This window comes from Grampus griseus (assembly GCF_964374135.1).
Source record: "Grampus griseus genome assembly, chromosome: 1".
Lineage (NCBI taxonomy): Eukaryota > Metazoa > Chordata > Mammalia > Artiodactyla > Delphinidae > Grampus > Grampus griseus.
This window is the reverse complement of record NC_139017.1, coordinates 139287997-139313690: the sequence shown is the minus strand read 5'-3', so window position 1 is coordinate 139313690 and position 25694 is coordinate 139287997. Positions and strand designations below refer to the sequence as shown.

At 39.7% G+C, this 25694-nt stretch overlaps 1 protein-coding gene across 1 annotated transcript in view; it reads left to right on the top strand.

Annotated features, from left to right (window-relative positions):
• Window positions 1-217: 217 nt before the first annotated feature.
• Window positions 218-25694, top strand: part of SCP2 (sterol carrier protein 2) — a 164231-nt gene continuing 138754 nt past the window's right edge. The window contains exons 1-5 of the mRNA XM_082665984.1: window positions 218-366; window positions 12231-12288; window positions 14756-14827; window positions 17542-17673; window positions 19189-19253. Of these exons, the coding sequence (XP_082522110.1) occupies window positions 298-366; window positions 12231-12288; window positions 14756-14827; window positions 17542-17673; window positions 19189-19253 (396 nt within the window). The 5' untranslated portion in view covers window positions 218-297. The remainder of the gene's footprint in view (window positions 367-12230; window positions 12289-14755; window positions 14828-17541; window positions 17674-19188; window positions 19254-25694) is intronic.

The following is a 25694-nucleotide window of genomic DNA, read 5'->3' as shown; positions in this document are numbered from 1 at the left end:
TTTGCAAGGGCTGAGGGGGCCTGGGTCTCGAGCCCACCTGTGAACTCCAGCCTTGTCCCCAAAGGGTTCCCTAACCCGCGCCGCCCCGCCAGACGACCATTCGGCCACGTCGCAGGCGCCTCAGTGTACGCGCACGCGCGCGCGCCCATGCCTGCCCGCCCCGCCCCCTGGCCGCCTCCCGCCCCGCCCCCGGTTCTAATTGCTCCGGCGCAGCAGAGGTTTCAATAGCTCTGCGCGCTCGTTAGGCCAGTCGTTCCTACGTTAGCTGCGGCTCCCGTGCCCAGAAGTGTCCGAGCCATGCATGTGGACATCTCACAGTGTCCGCTCCGGAAGCGGGTGTTTGTGGTGGGCGTTGGGATGACCAAGGTAAGCAGAGCCGCGTGTCCCCGGAGGCGGGCTCCCTGCTCTGCTCTGTCTGGGTGAGGCCTGGGGAGATTCGAGGTGACCGGGAACCGGGGGTGGGGCGGGGGAGAATCAGATTTGGGGCCGTGCGTCGGTTTGTCCTTCCTACCCGGAGGGCGCCCGGGGCATCCCACCGCCCAGCTTGGCTTCTTGGCCCTGGGGGCATCAGAGTGGCGACTCGGGTGGGTTGTGATGTAGGGCGTGTCTGCGGGATCGTAATATCGCAGGGTTGTTCCAGCGGCCATATCTTCCTCATTTTTTCCTTTTCTCCCTGGGGCGCAGTTTGTGAAGGACGCCCCAAGATGACCCAAAGTCCGCACCTCCTTTGAATCTGGGTGGAATCCTAAGATGTGTGGACCTCTGACGGAGGCAAGGTCCGCCTCACACCCGAAAGGAATGGGTGTGGATGTCGTGAATGTCGACAGTCTGCCCTTCCAGGAATACTCCTTGTAGGATCCCTTCTCAGGGACAGTTCCAGTGTAGATAAGGAGGAGAATCATTAGTGATGCTCAGCGTCTCGGCACAGGTGGCAGGTTTTCTGGATCCTCCGACCTTTGTTGTTCCTCAAGTGATACTCTTCTTGGTACTCAGGAGGCCAGAGACTCCTACAGTCTCACTTCTTGACATCCTCACCACCTCTGTGCTCTAGTGATGCCAAACTGCTTTTAGTTTCACCTCAAACTTTTTTATGCCTCTGTTGCTTTGCTTTCTGTTTTTCCCACTACTTAAGACGGTTTGTCTTCACTGGTTAACTTATTTGCATTTTTATTTTTAAAAATTATTTATTTTTGGCTGCGTTGGGTCTTCGTTGCTGCACGCGGGCTTTTCTCTAGTTGTGGCGAGCAGGGGCTACTCTTTGTTGTTGTGCGTGGGCTTCTCACTGCGGTGGCTTCTCGTTGCGGAGCACGGGCTCTAGCTGCATGGGCTTCAGTAGTTGTGGCACGTGGGCTCAGTAGTTGTGGCTCGCGGGCTCTAGAGCACAGGCTCAGTAGTTACGGTGCACGGGCTTAATTGCTCCGTGGCATGTGGGATCTTCCCGGACCAGGGCTCGAACCCATGTGCCCTGCACTGGCAGGCAGATTCTTAACCACTGCACCCCCAGGGAAGCCCTTATTTACATTTTTAAAAGATCAATTCAGACCTTCTCCAAGAAGCCTCCTCTGATCCTCCTGACTTTCCCACATGTTAACTTAGTACTTACTGTTTTATCCTGAAATTCTGTTTTTATGTCTTTATTCTTCTTTTGCACGTCAGCTCCTCCAAGGTGAGTACCATGTCTAATTCATTGCTGTACCTCTAGCACCTTGAAAATGCCTTGTGCCTGAAGACCTCAGTGAATGTTAGTTGAACAATATTAAATGGATATGCTTTATGAAAGAGAGTTCCTAGGGGAAGTTCTCTTTCTGAGAAAACAGCCTTAAACTTGTTTTTATCTTACCCAGTGGGCTGAGAGTACACAAAGCAATAAAGACATGTAAGTAGAAAAGTCAGCTAATACGTTATGAAGCAGATACTTGGAGATCACCTATTGTTTCATGGGAAAGGGAACTTCTGGTATAGGTGGACAGTAAAACCTTTTAAAGTACGGTATAAATACAGTCAGATCCTCCACCACTGGCTGTTACATGTCTGGTTATATTGGCTATATAGAAAAGCACTGAGCTTTGGGAAGTAGGAGATGTATTTATGTTTCCTCAAGTTGAGAGGTGGAGGTGTGGGAGGTGTTAGTTACAATCTTCAGGGAAGAGATTGGGACTATGGAGAGCAGCTTTATTGATGTGCTTACTAGGCCAATGTACTTCTCTCTGGGTTTGATCTTTTGGAACTTGGGGGAGGGTTTAATGAAGAGGGAGAGATTTAGCAGATAATACTTTAAGCTCTGTTGGTAGATCTCAACTGGTTGTGGTTCTTAATTTGAATAGCTGAATTCCTAGACAACTTGAAGTTCTCTTAGTGAGGTTTTATTATCAGTGTAGGAAATTAATTCCTATGGTAAATTAGAATTCGCATGATGCATGTCAAGAGGTTTTAACACAACTAAATCACAACTACTACCTGGCTGACAGCAGGCCGAGTCCCTTTGCTTATGCTGCCTACCTCCTGATATGCCCTCTTTTCATCAATTTAAATTCTGGCTGTCTTCAAGAACTGGTCTGTCTTAGTCGGTTAGGGCTGTATAACTGCAATACCTTAGACTGGGTGGCTTAAGCAAGAAATATTTATTTCTCACAGTTCTGGAGGCTGGGAAGTTCAAGATCAAGGCACAGGCTGATTTGGTGCATGGTGAGGTCCTGCTCTCTGGTTCATAGACAGCTGTCTATGGCAGAAGGGGCAAGGGAACTCTCTGGGCTCTTTTTTATAAGAGCACTAATGCCATTCCTGATGGCTCCATCTGCATGGCTTCCCAAAGGCCCCACTTCCAAAAATGAAGAATTAGATTTGTGAGTTAGATATCAATATATGAATTTTGCGAGGACACAGACATTCAGTCTATAGCAAGAGTCCAAGTCCTGTATTTTCTTAAAACTTCCCCAGACTGCTCTAAGTTACGTTGGCCACTTTTTTTTTTAGAAATTCTGGTGCCGTTATAGTCAGGACCATATAATTAAGGATTTGATTTTTCTATACTTTTATATATAATCCCACAGCCCACAGAAAGAAATATATCTTACATCACAACTCCGTACACACATGCACTCACAAAACTGAAACAAGCTTGCTAAAGCAACACTTACTATGTGTGATGAACTCTTGATATTTCCTATTTTGTTTCATTTTTTAAAATGCTGATCACAACCCACAACCCTTACAATTAATTTTGTCACACTCTACAAACCTACGGTTTAAAAAAATATTACAAAATAAATAAATAAATAAAATATTACATTATCGTGTTTAATCCTCACCACATAAGGGATTATTATTATCCACATTTTATTGTCCATCTTTGTGGCTTAGAGGGGCTAAGTAATTTATCTATCTTGATACTGCTCCCAACTTTTGAAACTGCATTACTTAAAATCTCATGTTTCTTCCATGCTATCTCTAACGCATGTTAATGTTATAGGGTAGTTAATTCATCATTTAAGCATATATTCAATAAACATAGTATGTGCTATATGCTAGGAGTACAAAGGTGAAAAAAGCAAGGTTCCTGTTCTTAAGGAATGTATAATATGGAGGAGGAAAGGATAAACAGGTAATTTAAATATGATGTATTAGGACATTTGGATAAGCATGGCAGGTTGAAAATATGAATTTATCTCTATTGGTGCTTTCCAAATACCATGAAAATGACAGTAAGGGTGAAGTGACTAGGAGAGGAAACAATAGCAGAAAGATGTCAGAAAAACATTGGATGATTAAAAGCTGATGGAAAAGTGGTCATTGACTCAGAACAGAGAAACCCACAACCCAAGTTCCTGGAGAGGGGTTATACTGGCTGGGTCTTCCTGCAGAACTCCAGAAGGCTCAGAACCAGCATGTACTAGATGCCAAGTAAGGTGGGGATGAGAGGAGGGAAGGAAAACACTTCTATGGAATAATTGGATTCCAAGATCCTTTTTACCACTAGGTGACTATCCCTTCCTTGTCAGGGTATTGGAGGCTTGTTTTCTGGAGAAACTGAACAGATGAGTCTCTAGAATCATCTGACCATTAGGCTTAGTGGAAGGCGGGAGTGAGGCCCAAGTTGAAAAAAAGGGAATCAAGTGAAATTCTGTATACTAAATGATGGTACTTCCCAGCCCTGTTCCCAGAACACTGGCAATCAGACACATACCAGCTTCCTGGCAGAGGTGTGGAAAATTATGTGAAATGGCTCCAGAGAAAAGCCAGATTACCACTCCACTCAAAGTGCAGGATTTTCTTGCTTCCTTGGAGAGATATTGCTTCCATTCCAAAGCATACCAGACCACCACGGTGTTTCTGAGAACCCTCCTGCATTCTTCCGTGCACAAAATGTGGGGTTTTGTTATTCCTTTTTTCCGTGCCTGCGACTGGTCTGGCACCCGGACTTTGATTCACGATGCGTGGTGGCGAATCCTGACTTTACAGCGTTTCTCCTCTTTGCGTCACCCAGCCTTCCGCTGCCATCACAGACACCGCACCAGCGTCTCCTGGAGACCTGGGTCTCCAGATCTCACTGCATGCGCTGGAGTGCTGGCGTTAACCTGTTGGCGCCTCAATCTCGGCTATTTGGGGTTTTCGCACTGTGGGACCCCCGCCCCATCTTGGCCTGGCTCCAGCCCAGCCCAGCCTCTTGGGGGTGTCCGCCCGCCTCCACAAGCAGAGCTCTGGCGTCAGCCTAAGGCAAGGAGAGCAGACGCCTGGTTGCTTTTGATGTCATTTTTACTCTCGGACCTCTGTTCTTCTGAGGATCACGTCAATGCCCCGGGTGTCACGCACCCCAGCAGGCCTCTCGGCACAGACACCGACCCACTCCACGCAGGGATCCATCTCACCAGGAAAACCCCACTTGCCTGTGATATTTGGGACCTTCAGGATGACTGGATTGCGGGCTCTTCCTAAGCAATATTATGGAGAAAAACCATATTTATTGTCATGTAGGATTTGGTTCTGTGGGTCTTTTTTTTCTTTTTTTTGTAAGAGAACAAAAACTGGTTAAACGAGGTCTGCTGAAGTTGTGACTTGACCCACACTTGACCCTTCAGCAGGAAGGAGACAGACCACTTCACAGTCCTGCCTCCCCACAAGGGCGGGAGCCCATGCCTTCTTCCTCCCAGGCAGGAAGTGGAAGCCACCTTGGCTGGAACAGCCCGCCACACCAAGCAGACCCCAAGAGCTGTTCATTGTCCTTCTGGGCAGGTCTGTGCCCAGCACATCAGCTTCTCCATGCTACATGTCGCCCAGTTCTTCCGTTTGCTGCCCCACCAGAAACACTGAAGACGGAGGACTAGAGCTTCTCCTTCACGGGTCAGCTGCTCTCAAGAAGGACTGTGTTGGCTGGGCCATTAAGCTGCTTCCCTACTGCTGTCCATTAAACCTGTCACTGGAGGGGCTCCGGGACTGCCCCACCCTGCATCCTACCCGTGTGGACTGATGCTTTTGCAGAAAGGAGATGCCAGCCATCATCAGAGCACTCAACCACCAGCAACTCAGCTGAGACCCCAGCAGGGGTGTGGGACGGCCACTCCCACTCCGCTGGCTGCTGTTCCTTCTTCCTCAGTCACTTGCTTGGGCTAAGGGGGACTGCAGGATGGAGTGTGAAGCCCAAGTCTGTTTCCCGACCTTATTTATTGAGGAGTGCCTCTTCCCTGTCCTCCCCAAGACGGCCCCCAAACCCAGTGTGCACCAAGTGGGGCTTGAAGGATGAAGCTGCTAGGCCCCAGGTAACTCTTCTGCAAAGTGACCTGTCCTGCCACCACAGCGTCTCCAGGATACTCCTGTTACAGGCACTGCAAGGGACCGACTTCCAAAGTGTACATCCTGGTTTACAATTAGCCTTGAGGGACACATCTTCCTGGGAATTTCTATACAGATGTTAGAATGGCTGATATGGTAACTTAAGTTTGCCTGTTTGTGTAGTGAGAATTAGTCATTCACCAAACCCGTCTGTACCTTCCCTTTAGTGCGTTGCTTCCTTTTTAATAATGTCAAGAGCTGCCACTGTGTGGTACTCAAGTGAAGCCAGTATTTAAGGCATTAAACTTCAGCCTGAACTCTGTCACCCCCTAGAATCAGCCCAGACAGCTGTATCCAGGGACATGGGGCCACTCCCTCAGTTCCTAGGAGGTGCCGTGGACTTAAACGTGTGCTAAGTGGCTATCTGACCTCACTGTCTAGTCCTGTGTCATGAATCTCTTTGCAAAAAGTAATGTATTTGTGCTTTAAGTAAAATTTGGTTTTGCAAAAAAAAAAAAAGTGCAAGATTTTAATGGACTTGAATATAACAAGAATATGAAAAGTTCATTGATATTGTTTTAAATTCAACATTGCAACTAACCTGTAAGAAACTCCCACTTGTCAAGTTTTAGTGTAGTATAAAAGAATATCCACAATTATCTAAAAAGGCTATTAAAATGCTCCTCCCTTTTCCAATCACATATCTGTGTGAGGTCAGATTTACTTCATAGACGTCAGCCAAAACAGCATAACACCAAATGCTGAATGAAGAATCAGCTGTGAGAATTCAGCTGCCTCCTGTTAAACCAGACAATAAAGAGAATTGCAGGGGACTTCCTTGATGGTGCAGTGGTTAAGAATCCGCCTGCCAATGCAGGGGACATGGGTTCAATTCTAGGTCCGGGAAGATCCCATATGCCATGGAGCAGTTAAGCCTGTGAGCCACAACTACTGAGCCTGCGCTCTAGAGTCCGTGAGCTGCAACTACTGAAGACCGCGTGCTCTAGGGCCTGCGTGCCACAACTCCTGAGTCCGCGTGCTGCAGCTACTGAAGACCGTGCACCTAGAGCCTGTGCTCCACAACAAGAGAAACCACCGTGATGAGAAGCCCGCGACCGCAACGAAGAGTAGCCCCCGCTCACTTGCTGCAACTAGAGAAAGCCTGTGTGCAGCAACAAAGACCCAATACAGCCAAAAAAACAAAAAGAATTGCAGAAATGCAAAACGATGCCACTCATCACTTTTTTGAGGGGGAGATATAGTTATTTTTCATAAAAATTATTTATGTTAACATGTAATGGTTTTTTTTTGAGTGAATTGAAAGTTATTTTTAAATGTCCTATTTTAAGTGCCAAGAGGGTAAATACTGGTAAATATAATCCTCATAATCAAAAGCCCTTTGGTATCTTCAGTGATCTTTAAGAGTTTAAAGTGGTCTTGAGACCGAGAAGTTTTGAGAATTGCTGGATCTAGTCATTGAGCACCAACAACTGTTAGAAACACAAAGAGCAAAAAATAATCAGATGTTATATGCTTCCTTATGAAAGAATACACCACTACCTATAGTTTTGTCAGGGAGATAGAATGTGAGTCTGCAAGCTTCTGGATCCAGCTGCCAATGTGTGGGAAATAAAGAGAACAGAGGAACATGTTGAACTGCATGAGTATGCAATCTACAAAATCCAGACTGTGGGAAGCTACAGGCCAAGTGCTCTGGGTTCTTTAACAGATGTATTGAGAGGAAAAGAAAGTAGTGGAGGGGAACCTGTAAATTAAAAGAGAATTTGAAAGGCCTATAAACACTTTAAAAAAGGGCTGAACAATAGTGTCTACAGATAGACACTTGGGTGATAAAACTATGAAATACTAAAAGGAAGTGATTATTGTAAGAATCAGGATAATAATTACTTTGGGGGTGGAGCGGGGTTGAGATTGGAACAGAGTGCTTAGAGGAGTTTGTGGAGGGGCAGGCAGGGTTCAATTTTTTAGTCTGGGTGGTTGGTGTCAAAGATAAAGGTAGACACTAGGTAAAGTGTTAGGACAGATTTTAATTAGTAATATGCTATTGCAAAAGGGAAAAAGTCCAGTGTGAACTGAACTAACTTTATACAGATGTGACTGGGTATTTTAAAGGGATAATAAGGGAATAGGGAGGGTGGTGAGTAGGGACACAATACAGTAGTCCCTTGGTATCCCTGGGGGATTGGTTCCAGGATCTCTCTTGGATACCAGGATCCATGGACGCTCAGTCCCCTTAGTTGGCCCTCTGTATCTGTGAATGCAGAACCCACGGATGCAGAGGGCCAGCTGTAGGGTCAGGGAAGTGAAAACTTACATAAAGTGGGGAGAGGGGAGGCTAGTTCACACGAAACCCATCTGGATTTGCTAACTGGTGCTTACCCAAGCTTAGGCTCCTACCCTCCCACAGAGGCTGGGAGACCAGCCCTGTGTTCAGGTGTTGGCTGGAAGAAGCAGTAAATTCTTTTGACAGCCTTGAGTTTTCTCAGGCAGGTGCCTTAAGTGGGGCTAGGGTCCTCCTAGGGACCTGGCCTTGAGCAAGTTAGAACTCATAAAAACTACGTTAGTGTTTAAGTTTTTAGGCCAAGGTTGAGACCTAGTAGAGAAGAGGACTCAGAGGAGCTTGGCTAGAATTTGGTAAAGGAGAGAATCTTTGTCAATGGTTACAAGAGTGTTTGCCTTAAAATAATTCATTAGGAGATGTGTGTGTGTGTGTGTGTGTGTGTGTGTGTGTGTGTGTGGTTTTCTGTATCTGTTATTTACAATAAAAAGGTTAAAACTTTAAAAATGAGGCAGTTAACTCCAGGAAAAACAAAGCAAAACAAAATTGTACAATAAAGCACATGTAATCATAGTATACAACCTAGCCCAATACTAAGAAACATTAACTTTATAAGGTAAGCACTACATACTGATTTAATAAAAAAAATTGTGATTCAACTGTATAAGGAGGATGGGGGAACTGTAAATGTATATGTGAAGTGGCCTGAGAGACCTAATTCTCATTGGCCCTTATTAGAGACTATGATATAATTTCTTACATTGATAAAGAAATAATAGTATAAGAATATTTAGAAACATGGCATTTTATAAAAGAAGAAATATCTAAAAGAATTGAAAATGGATGTTTTGGGAGCAAGTACGACTAGTGGGTGGAGAGTAGTGGAACAAGATTGCTGTTTTTATTATAGGCCTTGAGGTAGGTTTTTATTTTTATTTTATATTAAAAAAATAAAAACTAAAAAGCAAATGTAAACAGAACATTACCAGCACCTCAGAAATTACTCTGTGCCTTCTTCCAGTCACTGACTCCTTGCCTGCAAAGGGTTACCATTATCCTGACTTCTGACCTTTAATATCATAGGTTAGTTTTGGCTTTTTCATTCAACATTATGTCTCTGGGATTCATCCTTAATTTTATGTGTAGTTATAGATTGTTCATTCTCATTGAGGTAACATAGTCCATTGTGTGAACATTCCATAATATATTCAATTTATTGTTAATGGACATTTGGTAGTTTCCACCTAAACATGCTTCTCATTTTGAAGGAGTAATGTTGTATGTGTTTATTTGCTTGACTAATCTTTTAAAAACTGCCTTGATTTCAGTAAGAAATGAGAAAGTGCAGTCATTTCACTACCTGGATGATAATGTGGTTATTAATAGGTATTACTTGGTGGAGCCTAGTAGCACAGTACTCTCTCCTTACAGTAAGTGCTCTCTATACTACATGCTCTGATTGTAATTAGTGAACTGAAGAGTAACTACAGGTGAAATAGGTAATTTGGGGCTGCTGAATTAGGGAATTATGAAGGATTCCCTAATTCAGAAGTTATGAAGAATTGGGGTGGGTAAGAGATAGGAACAAATGTTAAACGTTTTGTTTTGGTTCAGTTCAACAGATGTATTTTGGCACTGTGTAATTAAGTGTGGCATTTAAGTCTAGTATCTATACAGTGTTTCAAACTGGGTTTTGTGATCCATTGCAAGGGTAGTGACGTCTGTTTAGAAGGTTGCCTCTAGCATTAAAAAAATTGAAATAGAATCAAAAATACTGTATCAATATAACAAGAATAAGTATTTCATGAAAATTTTGCTTCACTATGTGTCTACTGGGTCATGTATGTTATCGTGGTTTGCAGTTAAAAATTTTTGAAAGCCATTTCTCGTTAGCACAACCTCTGACTAGCAGACCACTCCATCTTATCTAATTGATCACTGTATTTGGTAGATTTTACTTCACTTATGTTTCTCAAGTCTCTTTGCTTCTTTCCATTCTTTCTGCTGCTATCTTAGTTAACTCTCACTTGGGCTATTTCAGAATTATGCCATTTGGTCTCACTGCCTCCAGCCTTGCTCCTTTCATTCATTTCTCAACATTGCATTTAGAATGATCTAACGTGCACGTCTTCTCGGCCCAGACTCTCTGTCTCTCTCTTTTTAAAATAGGGCTTTATTTTTCAAAGCAGTTTTAGGTTCACAGCAAAATTGAGCAGAAAGTACAGAGGGTTCCTACATACTCACTGCCCCCGACCCTGCCGGAAAGCCTTGCCCACTATCAATGATCAGCATTAGAGTGGCACATATGTTATAGTCAGTGAACCTGCATTGACACATCATTATCACTCAAAGTCCATAGTTTACATTAGGGTTCACTCTTGGTGTTGTATATTCTATGGGTTTAGACACATATGTGGTGACACGTATACATTACATCATCATACAGAATAGTTTCACTGCCCTGAAATCCTCTTGCTCTGCCTCTTCATCCCTCCCTTCCCTCAGTCCCTGACAACAACTAATTTTTTTTTACTGTCTCCATAGTTTTGCCTTTTCCAGAATGTCATGTAGTTGGAATCATACAATATGTAGCCATTTCAGATTGGCTTCTTCACTTAGTAATATACATTTAAAATTCCTCCATGTCTTTCTGTGGTTTGGTAGCTCATATCTTTTTAGTGCTGAATAATATTCCATTGTCTGGTTTTATTACAGTTTATTTAACCTTTCACCTGCTAAAGACATCTTGGTTGCTTCCAAATTTGGCAATTATAAATAAAGCTACTATAGGGCTTCCCTGGCGGCGCAGTGGTTAAGAATCCGCCTGCCAATGCAGGGGACACGGGTTCGAGCCCTGGTCTGGGAAGATTCCACATGCCGTGGAGTAACTAAGCCCATGCGCCTCAACTACTGAGCCTGTGCTCTAGAGCCTGCAAGGCACAACTACTGAGCCCGCATGCCACAACTACTGAAGCCTGCGTGCCTAGAGGCTGTGCTGCACAACAAGGGCAAGCCACCGCAATGAGAAACCCATGCACGGCAAGGAAGAGTAGCCCCTGCTTGCCACAACTAGAGAAAGCCCACGTGCAGCAATGAAGACCCAGTGCAACCAAAAATAAATAAATAAATAAATTTAAACAATAATAAATAAAGCTACTGTAAATATCCATGTGCAGGTTTTTGTGTCAACATAAGTTTTAAACTCATTTGGTAAATACCAAGGAGCACAACTGCTGGATCATATGTTAAGAGGATGTTTAGTTTTGTATGAAACTGCCGAACTGTCTTCCACAGTGGCTGTACCATTTTGTATTCCACCAGCAGTGAATGAGAGTTCCTGCTGCTCCACATCCTGTCAGTGTTTGGTGTTGTGGTGTATCTCATTGTTTATTTCAGTCTTTTTTTTTTTTTTTAAATCCACTGTCTTCAGGATAAAGCCCGGGTGTCATAGGAGGGCATATAAGGTCACTTGTGAATAGGCTCTAGAACCAGGTTGAAGTTTCAGCTCCACTAATTATTAGCTGTGTATCCTTGGGCAAGTGACTTAATCTCTGCCCTTGTTTTCTTATCTTAAAATGGTGATAAGAGTAGTACCTACCTCTGAGGGCTGTTGTGAGGATTAAACAAGTTAATACATGTGAAGTTCTTAGTACAGTGAGTAACAACAGTAAGTGCCCAATAAATTTTAGTAATTATCATCGTTTGGTCCTCAGTCATTTTTCTGTCCTTATCACTTGCCATTTCAAATCATGTTTCAACCTCTGCAATATAAAATTGTTTGCATGTAAAACTGTTATATTCTGTCATTTCCAGGCCTTTGCTCTAGAATTTCCTTTTCTTTCACTTGGCTAATTCCTACTCATCCTTAAAGACTTAATTTAAACATCAGTTCCTCTGGGAAGCCTTTCTAGTCCTCCAAAGCTGGGTAATTGTCTCTCCCAAATCATTCTGTACTTATGACACTGTGGTGTAATTGCCTGTTTTCCATTAGATGCTAAGCTCCCGGAGGGTACGAACTGTATATTATTTATTATCAGAGTCCAGAAACATGATAGGTGCTCAGTATGTTTTTGTTTAAATGAATAGACGAATGAATTTCTGCAGTTCTCTGTTGTGAAAAAATCTAACTATATTTGTTTCTATTTATTATCTCCTATATTTCTAGTTCACAAAGCCTGGAGTTGAGAATTCAAGAGACTACCCTGACTTGGCAAAGGAAGCAGGTAATATAGAACATTCAGATCCTTGAACATTGTAGTTTATTGTGTGGTCTGTCTTGATCGTGGAGCAGCCTTGCAACCTTAACAGGAAGCTGGGTCAAAGGAGATGTTTTAAGTTCAAGGCCAAGCAGTCTAAGCTTAGGTATCAGCTGTTTAAGGGAGTGCTGGGGAATACAGACTTCCCACTCATGGAGACCTTGGGAGCTCGGTGGTCCCATGAAGTTGTTCAGGTACAGTCCTCCTCCTAGGAAGCCTTCTCCTTCCTCCTATTCTTGCCAGCTTGCTGCCAGCAACCCAAAAAGGGTTACTGTGGTTTTTAATTAGACACTGCTTGTCTCTACAGGTACCTAGTGCACTCAGTGTTCATAAATTAGGTTTCATTTCAACTCCATCATTCAACTCAGTATTTAGATATTACTATACAGGGAATCAGAAATCTCTGCCCCCAAAAGGAAAGTTCATGAAATTTGATTAACTGATGTTGATTTTCCGGGTAGACACTGTTCATTTAATGTTTTATTTTTTTATTTTTCTAAATTGGTTTTCTGTTTTTTTAAATTTTTAAATTTAATTTTATTTATTTTTTTATACAGCAGGTTCTTATTAGTCATCAATTTTATACACATCAGTGTATACATGTCAATCCCAATCTCCCAATTCATCACATCCCCACCCCCACCCCCCGCCGCTTTCCTCCTTGGTGTCCACACGTTTGTTCTCCACATCTGTGTCTCAATTTCTGCTCTGCAGACCAGTTCATCTGTACCATTTTTCTAGGTTCCACATATATGCATTAATATAAAATATTTGTTTTTCTCTTTCTGACTTACTTCACTCTGTATGACAGTCTCTAGATCCATCCACGTGTCAACAAATGACCCAATTTTGTTCCTTTTTATGGCTGAGTAATATTCCATTGTATATATGTACCACATATTCTTTATCCATTTGTCTGTCGATGGGCATTTAGGTTGCTTCCATGACCTGGCTATTGTAGATAGTGCTGCAATGAACCCTGAGGTGCATGTGCCCTTTTGAATTGTGGTTTTCTCTGGGTATATGCCCAGTAGTGGGATTGCTGGGTCATGTGGTAATTCTATTTTTAGTTTTTTAAGAAACCTCCATACTGTTCTCCATAGTGGCTGTATCAGTTTACATTCCCTTGGTGTATTCTATTTTAATTTTCTTTTTCTGTGGCTATCTGGGATCATATTCTATATGTAGTTTTGTATCCTGATTTTTAAAACTTATTATTATAAAGATTTCTCCACTTAAAACTGGAAAAAATTAATTTTTGCATATTTCATTATATATTTATGCCATAATTTTTGTTGGATATTTGCTTCACAACTTTTTGATATTTTAGAAGAATTATAGTAAATTTCTTGCTGAACACAAATATTTGTTCTCACCTCTAGTTATTGTTGAGGACAAAGCCTAGAAGTAGACTCACTGGAACAATGAACATAAACAGTTTTAAGACTCTTGTCAGATTATTTTTCAGACTGTTTACATTATTAGTTTCAGTAGCAGCATATGAGAATGCTCTTTTAAACATAATCTCATCAACATTATTATAAGTAAAACATTAATTTTTTTGCTCAGACATTAAGTGGGAAAAGATAACTAGTGTGACTAAACCAATCCCATAATCAATCATATATCTTCTTAAGTTAAAAAAAACTTCAAAGTAATACATTCATATGGTTGAAACACACACACACACACACAGATGGCTTATACTTCCCAGGCCCCTTCCCCAGCGGGCAACTTCTTTTAACGGTTTTGGCTTTAGTTCTTCTGGTGGTTATCTCCATATCTCTAAATTTGTTCCACCACACTTATTCCAGTTTTTGACTTATCAGTTTTAGACATCTGTTTGCTTCTCACTATGGTAGATGAGGATTTAGGTTACATCTTATCTCTAAGTTCCACTCTCCTCTTCGTAGTTTATTTTCATAATTTTTATCAGTTCCTCCATTGGTCATTTCTGTACCTTTGGATAGCATCCTTAAAGCTTCATTTCTTGTTCCATAGACAGGGTCATCTCTTGATCCTGGCTTTGTAAGATGACGATATGAGTGCTCCCACACTCCTGCTCAACAATAACATTCTATTCTATTTTGTCCTCTAGATGTACGATAGAGCCACAGAGGTGAATAACACACCTCGACATTAAGGAGCGTTAAGACTATTGGGATTTAATATATTGATATTTATAGTTAGGTGTACAGTTAGAATAGGAAATGTTAAATATCAAAAAGGCGGTATGAAAAAGTGTTACAATAGCTTAGAGGAAGAAATGATAACTTTTGAAAGGTAAGATAACTTCTGAAAGTCTGAGATGATTTGATGAAGGATTTGTCATTTGAATTGAACATAGACTAACTAGAGGTAGATTTACTCTGGGAAAACTCTAAACTTATTTTTACTCAAAGTGCTACGTGATAATTTTTTTTTGTTTTTATAGGCCAGAAGGCTTTAGCGGATGCACAGATCCCTTATTCTGCAGTAGAACAGGCATGTATTGGCTATGTTTATGGTACGTAGTAAACTATGTATTCTAAAAATTACAGCAACTACATAAACAATGCAGAGGAATTTCTGAATTTTAACCCTCAAAACTCAGAGTTCAGGGTCTTATTCTCATCATTTCTAGATTTCCCTTATGTGTCAGCCTAGTTTAGTGTATATATATATATATTTTTTTTGCCATTATTGTACTGCCAAAACAGTACACTTTTTATTAAATTAAAACACTTTTTATCTTTTTTTCTTTGTTGTCTTAAAATTTGTATTTATTGATTTTTTGTATCTAATAACATTAAGATTTTTTTCTAATTAGAAAAATGATATATACTATTGTAATTAAAAAAAGGAAACACAGAAAAGCGCAAGAAAAAGTAAGTCACCTGTAATCTCATTATCCAGAGATTATTACCATTACTTTTTTGGTGTAGGTCCTTCAGTGAGTATGAATATGTGTGAATACGTATGCGCACATAATTTTCTCTTCAATTTAGGTCCTAGTTACATACTTTTTGGTAACCTGCTTTTCTCATTTTATTGTATTCAATATTTCCCATGTGATTCAGTCTTCTTTCATTTCATCATTAATATTTTTCAAATTTCTTTTTTCTGGAATAGATTAAACATTTACACGGTACAAAAATAGCAAAGGTAGGGCTTCCCTGGTGGTGCAGTGGTTGAGAGTCTGCCTGCCGATGCAGGGGACATGGGTTCGTGCCCTGGTCCGGGAAGATCCCACGTGCCGCGGAGCGGCTGGGCCCGTGAGCCATGGCCGCTGAGCCTGCGCGTCCGGAGCCTGTGCTCCGCAACGGGAGAGGCCACAACAGTGAGAGGCCTGCGTACTGCAAAAAAAAAAAAATACAAAAGGTAGATGTTCATGTAGTGGAAAGTCTCACTCTTATTCCTGTCTCCCTGTCTCATGATTCCCTTTCCTTAGACAACCAATTTTACTAATTTCTTTTTTTTATTGAAGTATATTTGATTTATAATATTGTGTTAGTTTCAGGTGTACAGGAAAGTGATTCAGTTATATATATATTTTTTCAGATTATTTTCCATTATAGGTTATTATAAGACATTGAATATTGTTCCCTGTGTTATACAGTAAATCCATGTTGCTTATCTATTTTATGTATAGTAGTGCAATTTCACTAATTTCTAGTGTATCTTTTCATAGGTAATTTATCCATATAAAACTAAGTATGTGTGGATGTATAAATACCCCCTCCCCCTTTCTTTTGTTACACACATGGTAGGATAATATACACATTATTTTGTATTTTGCTTTTTTTAAAAAATTATTTACTTATTTATTTGGATGCACTGGGTCTTAGTTGCCGTGTGCAGGATCTTAGTTGTGGCGTGCGGGATCTTTTAGTTGCAGCATGCAGGGTCTAGTTCCCTGACCAGGGATTGAACCCAGGCCCCCCTGCATTGGGAGCGTGGAGTCTTAACCGCTAGACCACCAGGGAAGTCCCTATATTTTGCTCTTTTTAACTTAGTAGTTCTTGGTGACTATTCAAATTGTTTCATAAGGAGCTTTCTTGGTCTCTTTTAATGATAGCATAGTGTTCCATTGAATAGATATTTCATGATTTATTTAATCTATCCCCTTTTAATGGACATTTAGAATGTCCCCAGTCTTTTTACAGCATTTTAAATTACCTCATGATATTCTAGTCTTGGGGATTTACTACAGTTTATTTAGCAGTAGGAATGATACCCTATTCTTGGACATTTTAAATTATTTCTAATTTCTAGTTATTATAAAAGGCTGTAGTAAGCATTACTGTAGATGAATCTTTATTTATATCTGTGATTATTTCTTTGCGATTTCAAGATATCAAGAGAATTCTTGAAGGGAAATTTACTAGTTCAAAGAGATGCACAATGTGTTTACGAAAGGGAGGCCCTGAACCTTACTGTTTTCCCTGAAGACTTCTGGAGTGCCTGTATCTTCAGGTGTTTCCATCATACTGTTCCAGCATGTCTGCCTTGGTGGACATGTTCCTTGGGAAAGGGAGTCAAATGTGTTTTTACTTGGATTACATTCCTCTGGAGTACCCTGGCATGCAGAATCTTTTAACTTTTTGAAGTTACAAAATTTTACGTGAAGAGAAAAATCATGGCCTTTTAATTAATTGGTTTAGTTTTTTATTTTTGCGGTACGCGGGCCTCTCACCGTTGCGACCTCTCCCGCTGCAGAGCACAGGCTCCGGACGGGCAGGCCCAGCGGCCATGGCTCACGGGCCCAGCCGCTCCGCGGCACGTGGGATCCTCCCAGGCCGGAGCACGAACCCGTGTCCCCTGCATCGGCAGGCAGACTCTCAACCACTGCACCAGCAGGGAAGCCCAATTGGTTTAGTTTTAAAAGATTTATATCTGACAGTATACATGAAGTATTGCTGCCTGTCATGTAGCCCTAGCCAGATTGAATTGTTTGCTATTACTTGGTCATGTCTCTACTTTCCTACCTCTGTATTGTGTAAAGAAAGTGCATATATATTCTGTGTTTTGAGAATTTTTATATTTGCAGAGTAAATGATGCTTCATGCTAAAACTCTTTCTGAGTAAGATGTCAATAGTATATTTATTGTTCTGCCCATGTTGTATGTTAGACAAAGACAAAACACTGGAAAAACCATAATGTAGTATTATGTTGCTTTGCAGCTCCATAATTTTCCTGTTGCATATATAAATTTTTTTTTTTTTTTTTTTAATATATAGGTGACTCTACCTGTGGGCAGAGGGCTATCTATCACAGTTTGGGACTGACTGGAATTCCTATAATCAACGTCAACAATAACTGTTCTACTGGTTCAACGGCTTTGTTTATGGCCCGGCAACTGATTCAGGGTGGTGAGAAGTGCCTATTTGTCTAGTAAACTTAAATAGATGTGGAGTTATTGCCCCTCTTTTATTATTTCTCCATACGACCATCAGAGGGATTGCTTTATAATGTATTTCTTTTAAAAAAAAATAACAATTAGGGCTTTCCTGGTGGCGCAGTGGTTGAGAGTCCTCCTGCTGATGCAGGGGACACGGGTTCGTGCTCCAGTCCGGGAAGATCCCACATGCCGTGGAGTGGCTAGGCCTGTGAGCCACGGCCGCTGAGCCTGGTCTGGAGCCTGTGCTCCGCAACGGGAGAGCCCACAACAGTGAGAGACCCGCGTACCGCAAAAAACAAAAACAAAAACAAACAAAAAACAAACAAACAAAAAACAATTATATTGAGAGGTGCTTTATATAGCATAAAATTCACCCTTTTAAAGTTTACAATTCAGTGTTTTTTAGTATATTCACAGGTTTATGCAACTATCACCACTATCTAATCTTAGAACGTTTTTATCACCCCAAAAAGAAAGTGATACCCATTAGCAGTCACTTCCCATTTCCCTCTCCCAACAGCCCCTGGGAACCACTAATCTACTTTCTGTCTCTATGGATTTACCTATTCTGAACATTATATAAATGGAATCATATGATATATGGCCTTTTGTGGCTTCTTTCACTTAGCATAATATTTTCACAGTTCATCCATGTTGTAGCATGTATCAGTACTTCATTCTTTTTTGTGGCCAACTAATAATTCATTGTATGGATATACCACATTTTGTTTATCCATTTACATGTTGATGGACATTGAATTGTTTCTACTTTTTGGCTATTATGAATAATGTTGCTGTAAGCACTTGTGTACAATTTTTTTTGTGGTCATATATTTTCAGTTCTCTCGGATATATATCATAGTCTATATTTCCAAATATTTAGGCTCTTTTATTAGGCCCTCTGTTCTTTCTTCTGATTGATTGTTGATTATTGCTCTACTCTTTGGTGTTTTAATTGTTTGAGCTTTATAATGTCTCACTATTGGATAATACTAGTATCCCCTGTGCCCCCTATGTTGTTATTTTTTTTTCCTCTTTTTTAGGAAAAATTTTGGCAATTCTGCTTGTTTTGCTGTTTAGTTGAACTTTAACATCATGTTTAGGTGCCCCCTCCCTCCAAAAATAATTCTGTTGAGATTTTCATCAAGTTGCTTTAAAATTTTTTAAAATTTTACTTAATGTTTAAAAATTGAAAATTAGCTATTTATATTTGCTCTTCACTGGAACATATTTCCACATTAATCAAAAGTCTTATTAACACTGAGAATCAAAGAAAGAATTATATAATTTATTAATTTTTCCTCTTATTTAGAAGCATATAAGAATTTTCTCTGTAATTTTTCACTTATTAAAAATTTTATAGGATTATACCATGTTTTTACATTTTGTATAAACTGACATGCTTAGTTAAATTGAAGTATTTAATGATATTTTGTTGGGTGTCTGGAAATATAAGTTTTTCAAACTAATTACATTTTCTTTCAAGGTCTGGCAGATTGTGTCTTGGCTCTTGGATTTGAGAAGATGGAAAAGGGATCCCTTGGATCAACAGTGAGTCTCATTTATTCTTATCTTGGAATTGTTGTAACACTGTGAGAAAACTTTGCCCATCTGACTACCATAAATGGAGCCTGCAAAAGCTGAAAGGTGACATCGCATGTATATGCAATAGATCCTGCTATTTTAGACAATAAAGAATCATAGAGATAATTTTGTTCATCCCCTTTATTTTGTGAAACTGATGTTCAGACAGGTTAGATGATTGAATCTGAGGGTGACATGTCTGTTTAATTTGAAAGTCATTCATTCATTCATTCAAAAATTATTTCCGTTCAACAAACTGAAGAGCGTTAATAAGGTTTGGGACTTCTGTTTTTGGTAATGGCAAGCCAGGTGTTTGAATCATTTCTCCTACTAATGACAACTAAAATATTTGAATGGAATAGAAGCAAGATATCCTAAAGACACTGAAGAGCTAACGAGAGAGGAATTGCTGGTGAATGCCGGAAAATTAAGATCAGCATTTGAAGCTGCTTTTGCCTTGAAGGCCTTCGCTGATCAGGAAGCTGTGAACTTCAATTTTGATGGCCCCCTAGATGAAGAGGAAAGTAGTCACAGCTCAGGTCCCCCCAAGATCAGAAGTTAAATACCAACTCTCCACATTAAACTGGTTAGGGGTAAACCTTTTCGGTAAGGGTGAACACAAAATTAAAACTACCCCGCCTCCCCTATGTCCTCTTTTCCCCACTTTCAGTAGATTACAGGGAGAGTTGCTTTGGCACTGAGCAGAGCAAGGGAGAGAAAAGAGAAGAAAAAAATAACCAGAAAACCTTTCACTGAGAACTAATAAACCACAGGGATTGCTGCCAAAATTCTCATTTAGCTGGGTGGTCAAAGAAACATCAGACCATGAAGTGAGTCTTAAGTTGGTTCCAGTTAACCATGACACTTAACAGAAGCAACTGCAAATTTTCTTTTGGAAGAAAGCATCTTCCTTCTAGAAGGCTTTGAGAACTCTTCAACTAACCTTTCAAGGACATGCAATTAAAGATAATCAAGCATTAAAGAAACAAGGCACCATAGTTGAGGACCAGGATAAAGAAGGAACAGTAAAAAGTGATCTCTGCAGACCTCAGAAACGAGATTTATTGGATCTAGTTTTAGGCATGCTTGCTATGTTTTAAAAAATAAAAGGCAAGCTTGGAAATACCTCAGGGGTATAAGAAACTGCAAAAAGGGACATTACAGGCATTGAAAAAAAAAACCAAATAGGATTTATAGAAAAGAAAAATGAAATAATTAAAATTAAAAATTCAAAAGATAGGTTTGATAGCTGATTATACATGACTAAAAGAGAATCAGTGAAACTGGACTAGAAGTGATTATTTAGAATACACTATAGAGAGGGAAAAGATTGGAAATTGGCAGGAAGTTATGTTATATGGAGGATAGTGTGATAAGGTATAATAAATGTGTAATTGGAATTAATGAAGTGGTGAGAGAGAAAACACAGTGTAGGCATTTTGTTCATCTTTTCAGAAAATCAGCTCTTAGTTTCATTGATCTTTTCTATAGTCTTTTTATCTCGATTTCATTTATTTCCTCTCTAATCTTTGTTATTTTCTTCCTTCTACTAATATTAGGCTTAGGTTATTCTTCTTCTTCTAGTTCCTTGAGGTGTAAAGTTAGTTTGTTTATTTGAGATCTTTCTTGTTCTTAACGTAGGCGTTTATTGTTATGACTTTCTGTCTTAGAACTGCTTTTGTGGTATCCCGTAAGTTTTGGTATGCTGTATTTCCATTTTCGTTTGTCTCAAGATATTTTATGATTTTTCTTTTGATTTCTTCTTTGACATATTGGTTGTTCAGTAGCATTGTTGTTTAATCTCCACTTACTTGAATTTTTTAGTTTTCTTCTTGTAATTGTTTTCTAATTTTAAACCACAGTGGTTGGAAAAGATACTTTCTATGATTTCAATCTTAAATTTATTGACTTGTTTGTGGCCTAGCACATGATCTGTCCTAGAGAATATTCCACGTGTACTTGAGAAGAATGTGTATTCTGTTGCTTTTGGATGGAACGTTCTGCAAGTGACTGTTAAGTCCATCTGGTCTGGTATCTTGTTTAAGGATGATGTTTCCTTATTGATTTTCTGTCTGAATGATCTATCTGTTGATGAAAGTGGAGTATTAAAATCCCCTACTATTATGGTATTGCCATCTATTTCTCTCTTTTTTTTTTGGCTGCGCTGTGCTGGGGCTTTCTCTCTATTTGCAGCGAGTGGGGGCTACTCTTCGTTGTGGTGCGTGGGCTTCTCATTGTGGTGGCCTCTTTTGTTGTGGAGCACGGGCTCTAGGCACACAGCCTTCAGTAGTTGCAGCATGTGGGCTCAGTAATTGCGGCACGCAGGCCCTAGAGCATGCGGGCTTCAGTAGTTGCTGCACGTGGGCTCAGTAGTTGCTGTGCACAGGCTCTAGGGTGCATGGGCTTCAGTAGTTGTGGCTTACAGGCTATATAATAAATAAAGATAAAAATAAAGTAAGGATAATTGAAGATCGGGGAAGACAAGATCTTTCTGGGAGTTGGAGAAAACATCATAAGCCAAGTCATGAATGTTGGAGTGAATATAGTATGTTCAGGGAACAGTTTGAAAAACTGGATTGGAGGGTGGCAGCTGGAGAAGATGCAAAGTAAGATGATTAGGTGTTGCCTAACAGAAGTGCCTAACATTTATGACACATGAAAAATAGATGTTTTTCTTCCATAGTTAATGGTAGGTACCTTGATAACTTTTATTAGAAAATTATTGAAAGCTATAAAATAGTAAAATTCATCCATAGTCCCATAATTTTAAAAAGCATATATATTAAAAGTCCTTATTTGCCTGTTTAATCTTGTCCTTCAGAGGTAACCAGTGTATCTATATCTCCTTTCTTTTTTCCAAGTTTATACAGACATATCTACCTAAGCATTCATACACATATACATGCATATACATGTTCAGAATGTTAAAAAACACTGATATGTTCATGGAGAAGATTAATGATTTTATACATATTGCTTTTTCACATGGCAAATGGACAGCTTTCCTGGCTAGAACATATTGATACTTCCTTATTTTTAACAGCTGCCTAGTATCCCATTACATGGCTGTAGGGTTTTCAATCAGTCCCTTCTGCTCTTCTGATTAGGTTGTTTAATTTTAGTTTTACATGTTCTTTTTTTTTTGCTATTACAGTGTTCCAGTCAACATTCTTGTACATATATCTTTACTTTCTCCAGCCATTCTTTCTTTTTTTTCCCCCCTCCCACCCTCCTCAAGCTATTATTTCTATAGGATAGATTCCTGGGGCAGGCAAGCAACTTAGACAATGTTTTAGCTAGAGATGATCCTGAAGATATTTTACAGCTAAAGTGAGTCTGTGAAGCCCAGAGTGAAGTGATTATCCAGTGACATTGGGCCCAGTTAGCAGTTAATGATTCAACTGAGACCAGATCTTTTAATCCAAATAAACTTCTTGCTGTACCTGGAGAACCTATCATTTTTTCCCTTCTCTTTCACTATGAGTTTCTTCTCCATTTCTCTTTTATACTTTGTCTTTTCCTCCTTTTTATTTCTATCTGACATGAAATCCTTTTGTTGGCATTTCACTACCCCCCTATTTCCATATACATCTGCACTTCTTTTTTTCTTGCTCATTTTCTTCTTTTCTTCCCTTATTCATTTATTAATTATAGCAATTTGTAACTGAATTTATTAAGATTTTGTATTTAGAATCCTAAATTTAAAAATCAGGTGATTGAACAATCTATTTGAACGTAACAAAAATAACTTGCTGTTTCTGTTTATGGCCCCTAGGTGGCTCTCTATAGCAGAGGGCTTAACTTACCACTCCTGCATTGCTGTTTTGGTTTCTATCTTTGTCCTATGTCTTTCCCTTCAGATCATGTGTCCTAACTTCCCTTTTTATGGGTATGCTGCAAACAAAGGTAATAATTTCTTATACAAGAGAGAATTATTACCTTGAACTAAAAAGGATACTTGTTCCACTGGGAATACTATTCACAACAAACAAATATATGTGGCTGCCTACCTGGATCCAATATTTCTGATAAATATTTAGCATCCAAGTTGAGATGTGTTGGAACCATAAAATATACATGAATTTTAAAGATTTCATATGAAAAAAGAATGAAACTGTCTCAACAATTTAAAAATATTTCTGCATATTTGTGCCAGCACAATACACATAAATGATATTGTTTAAATAAACTAAAATATTAAAAAAAATAATTTTGGGACTTCCCTGGTGGCACAATAGTTGAGAATCCTCCTGCCGATGCAGGGGACATGGGTTCGATCCCTGATCCGGGAAGATCCCACATGCCACGGAGCAACTAGGCCCGTGTGCCACAACTGCTGAGCCCATGTGCCACAAGTACTGAAGCCTGTGTGCCTAGAGCCCGTGCTCTTCAACAAGAGAAGCCACCGCAACGAGAAGCCTGTACACCGCAACGAAGAGTAGCCCCCGCTCGCCACAACTAGAGAAAGCCCACGCGCAGCAACAAATACCCAACGCAGCCAAAAATAAATAAATAAACAAAACCACTCTTACTTTAAAAAAATATATTTTTTAAAAAAAAAATTTCTTTGAAATTATAATATTTTGGATATATTGGGTTAAATTAATATATTCAAATAAATTCTACCTGTTTTTTTTTTAATGTGGCTGCTTGAAAATTTATAATTACATATATGGCTTACACATTATTTTTTTCTTTATTGGCCTGAATGTAGCCAAGAAAGGGACTTAAGAGGCTGCTGCTTTTATGAGATGAAACGGATCTATGGTTCCCGTTGTTGGCACTTCCTACCAGTTAATTTATTTTGGTTAGTTTTATAATTTCTTCAGAGTTGGAATGTTGCCACTCAGTTTGGCCTCTGACCACTTATTTTTCGGTCCATCTAAGCATGTGATTTGATGTGATTTCGATCCTCAGGTCAGCAGCAGGCAAGGAGGGAGTGCTGAAGTCAGCTCTTGGTTGAACTTTAGGCATCAGGGAAAGCCTGGGATTGGCTGTTCATAGCACAGACAAACATAGGAAAAATTAGGAGTTACATTTACCAAAGAAGTAGAGGAACATGTGTTCTTGTTTTTTATTTTTTGCCAAAACATCTCTTCATTATCTCTTTAGGCTGAGAACAAGAGCTGTTGCTCTGCTTTTAACTTCCTAGGGTGAACTAAACGTTTTTATCCCCTCAAAATTCAGATGTTAAAACTCTTGATTCCCAAGGTGATGGTATTTGGAGGTGGGGCCTTTGGGAAGTAATTAGGTTGTGAGGGTGGAGGAATCCTCATGATGGGATTAGTGGCCTTATAAAGACATGAGAGAGTTTGTTTCCACTCTGCTCTCTGCCATGTGAGGATACATTGAGAAGACAGCCCTCTGCAAACCAGGAAGTGGGCTTTCACTAGATGCCAGATGTGCTGACACCTTGATCTTGGATTTCCCAGCTCTCAGAATTGTGAGAATATGTTGGTTAATCCACCTGGTCTATGTATTCTATTATAGAAGCCCAAACTGGTTAAGACATGGGGCAAGGAGCAAAAGAGATATTTCATCCCCAGATACTTAGAATGACAGATGCCAAACTTTTATGAGTGTTTGTATATATGTTTGGAAGGATTTGCATAGTTACTTCTTACATTTTCATGGCCCACTCTTACAGGAGCTGCTTATTTAAAAATTTTTATTTTCCTGGAACTTCCCTGGTGGTCCAGTGGTTAAGACTCCGCACTCCCAATGCAGGGCACCTGGGTTCCATCCCTGGTCAGGGAACTAGATCCCGCATGCCCCAATGAAGATCCTGTGTGCTGTAACTAAGACCTGACACAGCCAAATAAATATAAAAATTTAAAAAAGTAAAAATTTTATTTTCCTTGTTGTAAAAGTCATAAAAAAGGAAGAATACAGAAAAAATAAAGAAGAAATAATCACCTGTAATGACAGTCATCATTAGTGATTTGCTAATTTAGCTAAAAAAAGTCGAGATTGTGCTGTATCTATAATTCAATTTACTTCATTTTCACTTAACATTATCTTTTGAGTATGTCATGTTAAAAATTATATAAGCAAAAAATTTTTAATGTCTGCATTACAATTTATCACATGGCTGTATTATAATTTACTTAGGATTGCTCCTGTTATTGGACATTTAGATTTTTATTTATTATTATTGTAAGGTATGCTGTGATGAACACAATTTCAGCAATATTTTTCTGCACTTGATTCTTTTCTTGTGACAGATCCCAAACTGATATTATTTAGTAAAAGATATGAACTTTTTCTTTTAAAGACTAATGACTTTATTATTTTCAGAAAGGAATTCATGCTAATTATAAAGAAATTCAAACAATACAGTAAAATCCAAAGAGGAAAAAAAGTTTTCCCAAATCCCAGTTTCATTAACACTTATTAGGGGTGAGAGAG